The sequence below is a fragment of the Aulostomus chinensis genome, chromosome 12 (genome assembly GCF_037954235.1).
Source record: "Aulostomus chinensis isolate RoL2024-O1b breed Wild chromosome 12, RoL_Achi_v1.0, whole genome shotgun sequence".
Classification (NCBI taxonomy): Eukaryota; Metazoa; Chordata; class Actinopteri; order Syngnathiformes; family Aulostomidae; genus Aulostomus; species Aulostomus chinensis.
The window spans coordinates 1621672-1634706 of record NC_141331.1 but is presented as its reverse complement, the minus strand read 5'-3'; the positions used below and the strand labels follow the sequence as shown (position 1 = coordinate 1634706).

Here is a 13035-nt window from a genome sequence, read left to right as displayed (position 1 = left end):
GTGAATCGGGGCTCCTCTCCTGATGTGTGACATCATCTTCCTCCTCCTGCTGCTCCCATGCAGACCAAACAGGGCTATGTGTCTGGTTTTCATTTACTTCTCCTCTCCCCAGCTCTCCTCCTCTTTTTCTCTTTTGCCTTTCTGCAGAGAAAGTGGGAGGAGGAAGAGAGAGGTGGCAGGATTCCAGGAGTTTGGAAGTTTGTCCCATCCCAGTGTTGAACTCAGCACCACAGCTCCTCTGGTTTAAGACCGGGAGAGTGACTGTCTCTTCCTTTCTCTCCCATTTCTCCCTTCGCTCAGGACGCCTTCATCCCTATCAGAGAGCTTATCACTGCCCTGCCCATCCGCCTTCCCCAGGGAGGAGCTGGAGAGCCCAGCAAGGGACTTACCAGGAGGATAATGACCAGTAGTCCAGACATTTTTCATAAGTAACAAATTTTCTTCAAAGACAGAGGAGTGCAGCTGCTGCGGCTCAGGGTGAGTTCTGCACCAGTTCTTCCAATTGCACGCTTGGTTTTCTGATGTCCTGCTTGTTGATTGAAAAGTTTCCAGTTGTAGCATGTGAGCTCATAAGGTCATTGGTGACCTGAACATGCAGTCGCTCTCAGTCTTGGGCCTTCAGCTCAGAAATGACAGCAGACGTTTGACAGAAGCAGAGAAACATGTATTTAGTGGCAACGGGCTGCAGGGCAGAGAGGTGACGAGACCTGCAGCCGTCGGTCTCATGTACCAGAGGAGTGGTTGGTGTGTGTGTGTGTGTGTGTGTGTGTGTGTGTGTGTGTGTGAGCGCGCACGCACGTGCACTCATCCTTCCCTTCATGCGTGTGTAAATGCTGCTGATGGAACCGTTGGTGCATCTGGACTTCAGTTCTGGCCCCACATCAGCTGATTCTTACTCTGTTCATATGTCAAAAAAGAAACTTTCTGTGCTGCTAGTCTGGTGCAGTTCATGCATTTTATGAAACAACTGATTATTTAAGCTAAGGGTTCTTAAAATGGGTTCTAGGGACCCCTAGGGGTCTTTCAGAGTCTTTCAGAGGGTCCTCAGCAAAATGATCCATACATTAAATTCAGTTTTATTTCAGTGCTTGTAAAAAGGTTGTAAGCACATTAAAAAGTGCATTAATATCATTGTTTTTGGCTGAATTACTGGTTGTATCTTTTCCTGGTTTTTTTTATATATATTTTTTTTTATCATTTTCATGCATGTTTTTGTGTTTGTCCTTTTTTCCCAGTGCTGATTTTCAGGGAACTCCTTGATAATGATCAAGTATCGATTTGCATTTTTGAGGGAATTTATGGCAGTTTAACCTGGAAATTTTCAGGAAACCTTTAGTTAGGTTTTATCTTTAGCCTTAATCACAGCCTTTTACCCACAAAAGAAATTAAATAAATTTTCTGCAAATCAAAGTTATGATGGCCATAAATGATAATAAATTCCTAAAAGTTTGCCAAAGACATAGAACAGACAGATTTTAATACAAGATATATTTGAGGGTCAGATGAGGACCAGTGATGCTAGTGAAGGTCGTCCGGACGGTAGAAGAATCCCTGCTGCAAAGGTCAGGGTCCAGAACATGAGAATCTAGACCTGGTCCAGCATCAAAGCCAGCCCCGCCGTGTCAACCCATGTTCTAAGTGCTTTGGTTCCGGAGGGAGACTGTGGTCTCAGGTCCATGTAAGTCCCACATCTGTGGTCATGGAGCTCTGAAGGGGAGAAGATGTTTCCACTGCAGCAGGAGCCCAAAACCACACCCTCTCTGAAACCAGCACACAAGTGGAAAAGTGTTAAGTAAGAGTTTTCCACACTGCTGGCCAGATGAGTCTGCTTTGGTAGAGGAGGCGGGGTCAGTGGCAGCGGTGGGCTGGGGTGCTCAGGGAACCAGGTGTGAGTCATTAATCTTCCACCCCCCAACGAGGCGGTCCAAGCAGAGACGGAGGAATTCATTGTCCTCATTGCCGTGTTTTATTGTCTTCATGTGGGACTCCGAGGACGAGCCTGGCTGGGGCTGCAGAGTCAGGGGAAAGTTTGGTGTGTGTGCCAGCAATGAATGAAGTGTTTGAAGTGTTTTCTCATAATTTAGCTTGGTGACAACACTGCAGCTCTCTTGGACACGTCTAAATTGAGAAGCCTTAACAAAGAATTTTTAGAAATACACCATAAATCAGCATGTGTGTGTTTTACGGCTGCTCCACTCTCTCCAGCCTGGACTCTTTTTCCATGATGCAGCACAGATGTCTGGAAGGCTGCAGGACACTCACACAACTGCAGATGAAATGTTCTCTTTTTAAGGAAGCGGCTGTAAATCTTGTTGTTGCACACAGTCCTCAAAGCACCAGTGTGTGTAATTATTGTTGTCATTTAATGTGGGGGTTCTCAAAATTATGTCCAGGGACCACCGGGGGTCCTTGGAGGTCTTGCAGGGGGTCCTCAGCAAAATCCTTGAGAGCCAGTCACTGCATCACCAGTTAGGAGGTCGTCAGCCACCACTGGCACACACCAAACACCAGATTTCCTCCAGCACCCACCAGCTGTGCGTTGCCCTAAAACAAGTAGCAATTTTAATTCATTGAAAATATTTTTCCATTCACAGTGAAGTTAATTTTCAGGTGACTCATTCTTATGTTCAAAACCTCATGTTTTTAAAGGAAATGAGTGACTTCTTGGTCAAAATGTGATCAGCAGAGCAAACAAAATCCTTTTTTTACGCTCATAGTTTTATAAGGTGAATTCAGTATTTTGGGGTTCAGATTCAGGATGCTGGATCAGTTAAATGTTTCTTTAAAGGCATCTGAGCATACCTGTAGGCACGAGAGGGCACTCGGACTCGCATCCTCCCTCCAAGATATCCTGCTGACTAGAGACTCGAACCAACCTCCGACCCATAGAGTCTTCCTGGGCTCACACTGCTCCCCTTCATCAAAGCTGGTGATAATCAGACTTGTTCTAACGTAAACCTGCTGGCAGACGAGTGTTGCCCCCCAATGAGGGTCCCTGTTCTGATGGGAGTCTATAGCTCAGTGAGAGCCAATACAGACGTGCAGAACTTAAGCCTAAAAAACCTTAACCATGTAGGTATGTTAACACATGCATGAGGACAAATGTTGGTTTTAGAAATGACTCTGCAAGTGTCAAGTTCAGCACCTGAACTCGGTGAGTTTCCGGTCCCAGACATGATACTGCAGCACACTTGCATTCAAGTGCCAGACGGACTAACACACACCAGCTGCGTGGAGCTGCACGCCCCAGCCTCCCCTTCCTCACACACCTTCAACCTCCACCCACCCCCCATCTGTACCACACATGTCATGTCACGTGTCCTTTCACATGACTCCAGCTGAGACCTGAGGTGGGTCTACAGGTCCCCCGGTCTATGAACCGGCTCTTACATCGGCCTGTAAGTTGCCGGCGGGTGGCAGTGCGGAGGCATCTTATTGTGGCTATGAGGAGGTGTCAAGGTCTTCAGGAGCCTGGTACCGAGCGGCCCTCTGACGTCAGTGGTGAACCTGGATCAGGGCCAACAGAGCAGGATACCAACGTGTTTGTGTCCTCCTCAATATCAGCCTGTAGGAGCCTATGGTTGGTCGGCTTCTCTGTGTGGGAGCTGCAGCTAAGTGTCCCTTAATAAAAGCCTTAAAAAGCACTTAAAAATGTTTGTATGAGCTGAGTCTGCTCAGTGTAAGGAGAGTAACATGCCATTACTAGTACACACTTCACACTCAGCTTGTTTGGATGTTTATCTATCTGTGTGCACTTGGGTTGCGTTGCGTGTGTGTGTGTGTGTGTGTGTGTGTGTGTGTGTGTGTGTGTGTGTGTGTGTGGTCCTGGCTTAGATGAGTGTGAGGTCCACCTGCGAGCACAACAAGTTTTACAGGACAAGGTGCTGCAGAACCAAAAGGAAACTGTTAACTCGACAAGACCTCCAAGCGAAACACAACAGATTGTTGCTCTGTGTGCAGCCTGAACTGATAAGTGCTTCAACACTTTAGTCATTTTATTGTGGTGACCAGAAACACTATCTTGAAAGGACATTAATAACAATTTGCCAACATGCTAAATGCAGCTTTATGAGGTGAAAATCAATTAAATGTCACATTAACCTTGTTGATCTGCGACACCCCCAAAAATAGCTTTGAAAGAGCACATCAACTGTTATCATAAAGTCTTATAAAGTCTCTCATTGACCATTATCCTCCAAAGCCAACAAAAAAGATAGAGCCCTTCCTCGAGCGAGTTGACACCCAGGCTAGTTAGCTTAGCACAATGACTGGTAGTGGGTGGGAAGTGTTAGCGTAGCTCCGTCTCTGCCTGCATTAATATCAGGAGGGTTGTGTGTCACCTTGGTGATGAATACCAGTTTAACATGAGGAGACGTTGTAGTGGTAGAATCAGACACGTAGCCGGAACTACTTTCCTGACTGGGAGCAGTGATTTGACGCAGCACCTCCAAAGCTCCACTGGAACTTGGGTCAACAGAACCAAAGGTTTGTTGAGGACTAGAAGAACGACTGCTGCTACTGATGATGAGGAGGAGGAGGAGGATTCCTGCTGGACACACCAGCATCCTGGACCTGAGCTAGCTGATGCTAACACTTCCCACCCACTCACCAGCCACTGGGCTAAGCTAACTAACCTGGACCTGAGCTAGCTGATGCTAACACTTCCCACCCACTACCAGCCATTGGGCTAAGCTAACTAGCATCATAGACCTGAGCTAGCTGATGCTAACACTTCCCACCCACTACCAGCCTTTGGGCTAAGCTAACTAGCCTGGACCTGAGCTAGCTGATGCTAACACTTCCCACCCACTACCAGCCATTGGGCCAAGCTAACTAGCCTGGACCTGAGCTAGCTGATGCTAACACTTCCCACCCACTACCAGCCATTGAGCTAAGCTAACTAGCCTGGACCTGAGCTAGCTGATGCTAACACCTCCCACCCACCACCAGCCATTGAGCTAAGCTAAATAACATTGATTTGCCTAAACTAGCTGCTCTCTGAATGTTCCCTGTGGTTTAATCCCGTGAGTTTCTGCTGGTCGGAGGAGAGGCATCGCTGCGTAGGCTGCTGTGTTTTCCTGTGTGGTGGCGAGGGGAAGCTGGCGTGTTGACACGCTGGCCAGGCCTGGCAACTCGGAAATGGCTTTTGAATGACCTGAAATCCCATGAACACAAGTGAAGACAAACATCCGCTGCTGTGTTGAGAGCTGCCTCCATTCCTTCAAACGAACCAGTTGGTCATGTGTGCCCTGAATGTGCATTCTCTCTCTCTCTCTCTCTCTCTCTCTCTCTCTCTCTCTCTCTCTCTCTCTCTCTCTCTCTTCAACACACACACACACACACACACACACACACACATACATATACAGGGACAAAACTCTGTCTAGATCCTTCTATCTCAGTATTCTGCGATTAAAATGAGCAACACATTTAAATGAGCCAAAGGATCTTTTGGATCCTCGGGACTTTAGAAGTTTGTGGGGCAGTGAATCAGAGCTCCAGTTATTCTGAGTGACACAAGCTTTCACTTGACTGCCTCTACGCTGTTCCTCAAGTCTGTTTGTGTTTTCCTGACCGCTCTGAATAACTCTATAAAAATGACAGTTTCTTCCAGCTCTTGTGGCTTCTTTTACATGTTCATTCATTCTGGTCAGTTGAGTGCTGTCTGCATACACAGCTGGTATAAGCTAAAGTGTAAACACAGCAAAGTCAAAGCCTGCAGGTTTGCCCTCAGTCCAGCAGCCATTTGTTGATAATTCTTTATTTCTGTTTATGTGGATGGCCTTGAGTCAAGCCCAGCCGGGCCTGGCTGAAGTGCTCTTTCACTGCACACTTATTTCATTTTAAAGCACTCTGGGAAGATCAGAGGATCGACACGTCACCGTCGCCGCGACAGCCTAACAGGAATGTGTTGTTGGCTGGGGGTCAGACAGCAAGATGCACCTGATTGGGACCTATTTAACTTCTGCAGTAGGACACTTCAGTTCAGGAAAGAGGCGGGTTGCAGGTTTTTGAGAGGGGAGGTGCCCCTGAGCTGAGACGTGCTGAACACATCTGGTTGTGGCTCGGACCTTTCAGGTCCACTGTGTGGGATCTAGAGCCATCTAGTGGTTTTGTTGGACATTGCAGCCCCCACCTTGCCTGTAGGGTCGTTCACACATGATTTCAGGCGCCGCTCTGGTTTTATTATGATCAAAATATTGCCCACATAACTCCATCATTGTACTGATGAGCACCTTCTGTTCATTAATGCTTTGCTGTGCCTCTGCTGTTTTCTGTCTGTTGGGACTACAAGTGAGCAGCATTGGAAAAGGTTTGGTGCAGGGACGCAGTTTGGCTCTCCTTCTCCATCAGTTATCATGCTGCACCGCTCCTGTCTCATCCTGTACTCCTCATGTGTTCATTCTCAATAATTCTGTGGGTGTGTCTGTTCATGTTGACACCCTTTTCACCTAACGGCCGGTGTAAGACAGACAGCTTAAACAGGTTCCAACTACCAGTCAATCATTCACGTTTGACAAAAGACATTCGGAAGCCAGAAGGAGCAAACGTCATTGTGAGGGTTTTATTTGTCTGGTGGACCTCGAGGAAGTTTACCTGCTCCCACGTTGATATGAAGGACTCATGCTGAGCTCACGAAACCATGACACCCTTATTTCAGGTGATTATAGAACGATGTAGTTTTAGTCCAACAGGAAGTTAGCATGTCAGTGATGAGGTGTATAAGTAGTCCAGTTGAATGAATTGAGACTTTCAGAGGGGTTTAATTTATCAAGATCATCTTCACGAATGAACAGTGTTGGGCAATAACGTGTTACTTTGACTGTAACGAATACCATAACGCATTCCTTCTTAAATAAATTAACTCAGTGTTTGTCCATTAGCTTTAGGCTAGCTGCAGTGTACTTCCTGTTTGGCCTACAGTGACGATGCATTGTGGGTGTGTTTCTGTTGACTCACCCATGTGCAGCAGTCATGGAGAGTCAAGGCAAGAGCAAGACCAGTTTCTCAAAGTGGAAACGCTCATTATTTCATCTTAGTTGGGCACAAAGACAAAAATATTTTAGTCAAATGTGAGCTGTGCCTCTCTGGCTCGAAGGTCCCGTCGACTGCAAGAAACAGCAGCTCCGAACTGTTGACGCACCTCCAGAAGCTACATGCCTTGGAAAAACTGGTAGAAGCTAACCTGGCGTCCATGGACACACTTTAAGTGAGCCAACACCCTCCACCCAAACAACAGTGGCTAGATTTGACCGGACTGTTAGCCTGGGACAGATCAACAGAGCTATTGCTCGGTACGTTGTTGAAAACATGCAGCCTGTCTCTACTGGGGAGTCGACCGCTTTCAGGAGCTCGTGAGCAGGATAACAGGTCATGACGGCACAGGGAAAATGGGATGAAAAACTTTTTCCAACTACTTGGAAAAGGAATATTAAAAAATGGAAAGTGAGCTCGAGGTGGCCCGGTGGAGCAGTGGTCCTCACCGTGGCCCCCCAGCAAGAAGGTTGTGGGTGGAGCCCCGGCTGCAGCACGGGGTCTTTCTGGGTGGAGTCTGCATGTTCTCCCTGTTCCTGCTGGGTTCTCTCTGGTACTCCAGCTTCCTCCACAGTCCAAAGACATCAAGAGGGGACCAGGTTAATCCAGACTCTAAATTGACCGTAGAACTGCACCTCCACCATCCACCGGTCTGGTGTTTACTGGTGGATCTGATGTAGACCTGAACCTCCACCATCCACCGGTCTGGTGTTTACTGGTGGATCTGATGTAGACCTGAACCTCCAACATCCACCGGTCTGGTGTTTACTGGTGGATCTGATGTAGAACTGAACCTCCACCATCCATCGGTCAGGTGTTTACTGGTGGATCTGATGTAGAACTGAACCTCCACCATCCACCGGTCTGGTGTTTACTGGTGGATCTGATGTAGACCTGAACCTCCACCATCCACCGGTCTGGTGTTTACTGGTGGATCTGATGTAGAACTGAACCTCCAACATCCACCGGTCTGGTGTTTACTGGTGGATCTGATGTAGAACTGAACCTCCACCATCCACCGGTCTGGTGTTTACTGGTGGATCTGATGTAGAACTGAACCTCCACCATCCACCGGTCTGGTGTTTACTGGTGGATCTGATGTAGACCTGAACCTCCACCATCCACCGGTCTGGTGTTTACTGGTGGATCTGATGTAGACCTGAACCTCCAACATCCACCGGTCTGGTGTTTACTGGTGGATCTGATGTAGAACTGAACCTCCAACATCCACCGGTCCGGTGTTTACTGGTGGATCTGATGTAGAACTGAACCTACACCATCCACCAGTCCGGTGTTTACTGGTGGATCTGATGTAGAACTGAACCTCCACCATCCACCAGTCCGGTGTTTACTGGTGGATCTGATGTAGAACTGAACCTCCACCATCCACCAGTCCGGTGTTTACTGGTGGATCTGATGTAGAACTGAACCTCCACCATCCACCAGTCCGGTGTTTACTGGTGGATCTGATGTAGAACTGAACCTGCGAGAATTCCCAGCTGCTGGGAACCACACACCTGATTTCAGGTCCCTGACCTGGAGACCAGGGAACCAGATGTTCTACTGGGAGAACTTCTGTACGCGTTTTCCGATTCCCTCCTGTCTCGCTCTACTGCTGCACAGAGATCCGTGTATTTACAACAGCACCCCTACAAAGAGAAACCCTGTCCAGTGCTCCATCTTGGACTTTGTTATTAAAACCCAGCAGAACATCACGTGACTGGACTCACAATAATCTGGAATATTTCGTCCTGCATTCGTGTAGAGGCCGAGATGTCGTTCGTGGGAGGTTTCCTGTGTGACATCAGCGATGATGCTGTAGCCTCCCTGTGTTGTGTCACAGCTGGGAGCTCATCTGAGTGGCGTGTGTTGGTCTCAGACCTCATTTTATATTTTCTTCAGGGTGTTAAAATGTAATTGCTATTGTGCTTCGGCTCTGGTTGTTTTTCCTGTTTTTATGAGCACAAATTATCATTTTTTAGGGTTAGCTGTGTGTATGTGAGGGTGCTTTTGGAATTCCATCTCTATGAGGTCCGGAACGTTTCAGGTGCTAGGTTGAGAGAACATTCCCCAAAATTAAAAGTCACACTGACCTCGAAAAGAGTGAATTGAGTTGGAAGCACCAGGGTTCTCCATTTTCGTGTCACATTTCCTAAAACAAAAACAAATCTCAAACATGTAGCATGCTGAACGATCTTGCCCCTTTCACTCTCTCAATGTCCGAGTCCTTTGAAAAGAAACAAAATGAACTTTCGTGAGTCAACACCTCTTTGTCCTCCTCCAGAGTCTCTTTGGGTTATCAGTTCATCTTTTCTTCAGATATGAAAAATCTGCTGTCGTTCTCTGAGACAAATCTGCATGAGGTTTAGCTCTAAACATTGAAATCAAATACCTTTAAGAAGCGTCCTGAACAAAGAAGTTAAGTCGCGAAATCTATTTTCTATAGTCCGTGTTTTGCATGATGTGTTTGTGGATCTGTAAACCATCCCATCGTATGTCCACGTCAACGAAGGCCTGGAGGTGACATAGAGAGTGGGAAAACATTGATGGTTTTAAAAGAGAGATACTGTATATTTAATAAGATGTAACTGAAATGGAGGGAGGAATGAGGCTTAGTGATGGTTTGCCTCGACTGAAGTATAAAGTCGACGTGGCGACTGAGAGTGTAAAGTTACATTTAATTAAAAGTGATCGAATAAGATGTGATATTTTTGTGCTCGAGGTTAGATAAATAGCCCGTATACACTCGTTCTCCCTGTGCTGAACGTATGGAGCCGTTATGGAGCCACGTTTCCTGTCACATGACTAGAAATAACAATGGAGGAGAATCCGGCTGGGTAGAGGCAACCCGCTGTGTGTGAGGGGACTTTCCAGTCCAACACCCCTCGTAGGAACAGATCATTTTCCCGGATGGAGAGTTGTGCTGCTGCCAGGTGGAGTTAATTAGTGCTGTGGCAGTTTGAACAGGTGGTTCTGATCATCCTAGGCCCACTGCTGGTCTGTGCTGCAGCGCCCCCACTGGTGCCACACCAGTAGCACGTCAATACACAAGGCCCCAGATTGGGAAACACTGCTAGAAAGGGGAACTCATTTTCTCGTGGGTACTACAGAGGCCACCAGGAAGTGTATCTTTGACTCTGCTGTGGTTTGGACTCTTTGTTCCAGAGAAAGAAGCTGATGCGATATTCTTGTTATATTTAGAGGCACAGAGCTGCGCGAGTCCTCATATAGAACAACCTCCAGAGACGCTGGTTTACCAAACTGTGACAGTCGACTCGACTGACCATTTATCCGCATGGTGAATATCGCAGTCCCATCGTCACAAGCGTTTTAAAAACTGAAGAATAAACACACTTTATTTTGGACTCATTGTGATCATATTTCACATTTTTCATCACTGAAACTATAAAAAGATTTTTCATTGTTATTGTTCCCTCATGCTATGACATGTTTATCTGACAATGGTACACCAGCACATATTAGCACTGTTGAAGTAAAAGTACTCATCATGTGGACCCTCATGTGGATGTCTCAACACTTCGCTCCTTGAAAAATCCTCAGAGGTTTTGTTTCTTGAGGTTCGTGGAAACATGAGAGAGTTTGAAAAACTCGACACCCCAGGTGGGATCCACCTGCAGCCTTGGAGGAACCAGCCGGGTCACTGGAGGAACATTCATTAGCTCAAAATTACAGCTCGAGATGTTGCTCATCTATTTTTCCACAAACAACCACTGGGACTCAAGGATGAATTAATCAAGATGTTAGAGGTCAAAGGTCACTGTGACACGCAGATGTCGGGGGGAAGCAACCACCATATTTTTGTGAGAAGCGCTCTGCGTTCTCTGGCTTTGTTCCCCGGTACCGTGTGACCTTGACAAATGTAGGGACTGCGGGTCTGTCAGGGCTCCATCTCGTGATTGGCAGAGCAAATACCTGGAGTTGTGAAATCCTTCTCATTGTTTCACTGACATGAACTTGTCCCGACTTTTGTCTCTGCAGGTTTGACTGTCATGTCTGGCTGTTTTTACGTGTGCTGTTATTGTTCTGTTTGCACCTTGAATGTGATATTGTGATATTGGCAGCATTCGTCCGGCCTCCTATTGATGAGACTAGACTTCAGTACAGACACATCAGTGAAAGGACACGACTGGCAGCTGCTACAGTGACACTCTGATAATGACGTTCAAATTTATGACAGTTGTTCTGTTTCTGCTTTCAGGTGTCCCTCTTTTTTCCTTTGAAGATGGGGAGGCATGGCTTGTTGCCGCTGTGTGCTCTTCTGGGCATCTTGTTTGCAGGAATTCTTCCTCAACTCAACGCTCAGGAAGGTAAGTTGGACCAAGTTGAACTTGATCGCATTTCTGCCAGTCATGATTCTTCCAGTTGTCAGCGATGCTCAGAGTTTAGTTGAAGTTGTAAAAGAGTTTATCTGAAACACTGAAGAGTAGAAACTGAACAAATGTCCTTCGTAAAAAAGACAAAAACTAAAAAGAATGTATATATTCTTCTCTTCAAATGAGCATTCTTGCTGATTGATGATCCACTATGATGATAATTTAAACAGGGATGGAAAGTGTGTAGCTTAGCATGACAAATGCAGGAGTTAAAGCAGAGTGGTGCTGTCAAAAGTGATTGGACACCACATTGTTACTCAGAGCTTCTTTTCAACGGTCTTCAGTTCTTCCCTCCAAACACCACATTTTCTCTTTTGAAGATTGCGCTCACGGGTTGGCAGCAGATGTGTACTTTCTAGTGGATTCCTCGTGGAGTATGGGACAGGAGAACTTTGAGCATGTCAGACAATTTCTGTACAGCGTGATTCAAGCACTGCACCATGTCGGAGGGGGGCGGTTTAAGTTCGCCCTCATCCAGTACAGTACCAGACCTGAAACTGAGTTCCAGCTCGACCACTACCCAACCACCCAGAGAGTCCTGGAGCACATCAAGGCTCTGTCTTATCGTGGTGGGGGCACCCGGACGGGCTTGGGCCTGGAATATCTGATCCGCACCCACCTGAACAGTGCATCAGGCAGCCGGGCCAGTGAGGGGGTGGCTCAGGTGGTGGTGGTGCTGACAGACGGGCGGTCCCAGGATGACGTGGCTGAGCCAGCGAAGGTGCTGCAGCTGGCAGGCGTGGAGGTGTTTGCTGTTGGCGTTCAGGATGCGGTGGACTGGGAGCTCAGGGAGATGGCTAGCCAGCCCCATGAGACTCATGTGTTCAGTGTAGACTCTTTCCTGACCTTACGGAATATAACTCAAGATTTAGTAGTGGGGCTTTGCATCGCGGTGACCCAGTCAGGGGGCGCTCCTGTGGCGAATGAGGCCCCTGTGGCTGGAGGGACAGGTAATGAAATGGGACCCGTGTCACTACCATACTAATGTGTCTACATGTGCAGGAAGACGCTGCTGCACATGACCGTGACTGATTTATACTTTTATACTTTAACCACAATAACCTTTCACTGCCCACCTGCAAAATTAACATCACCTGTTTGTCTTATTTAACAAGGGGTTTTCCCTCCCCATCTAACGTAAAAGTGGGCCACCATTTTGGTTTAAACATTCCAGCCAAAACGCAAAGGCTTCTCTCGAGCCAGGAAGTCTTGTGTTCATCTGGTGATGGCCATTAACTACCAGTGATGGCCATTAACCACCAATATAACAGAGCAGGCCAGCCTGCTGTACCTGAGCTCACTCCCCGCCAGGCTGGCACTTCTTTAGACTTTAATTTCCTAGGATTTTCACTGAAATATTTTAAGGAATAACATGACGGTGTAACAGGAGAGGTCAGAGTCTAATAGAAATGTTTTAGCTTTCAGCGTCGCAGAAAAGAATGTGAAATGTTACAACTCTCAGTGGCCATCTGCTAAAAAGTGATGATTCAAGCTCCCTTGAGGTGGACTAATTTTTAACAGGGTCTGAAATTAACTCCTGTCCGCTTTTACAACCCTTTACGGAGTGCTGGGCATGACTGCCCCCCAGTGAACCAAAAAAATGAGC

General features: G+C 47.0%; 1 protein-coding gene across 1 annotated transcript in view; it reads left to right on the top strand.

Annotated features, from left to right (window-relative positions):
* Nucleotides 1-242: 242 nt before the first annotated feature.
* The window catches only part of LOC147251684 (collagen alpha-3(VI) chain-like), a 44534-nt gene continuing 31741 nt past the window's right edge, over nucleotides 243-13035 (top strand). The window contains exons 1-2 of the mRNA XM_086221117.1: nucleotides 243-477; nucleotides 11255-11363. Coding sequence (XP_086077243.1) covers nucleotides 11279-11363 — 85 coding nt within the window. The 5' untranslated portion in view covers nucleotides 243-477; nucleotides 11255-11278. The remainder of the gene's footprint in view (nucleotides 478-11254; nucleotides 11364-13035) is intronic.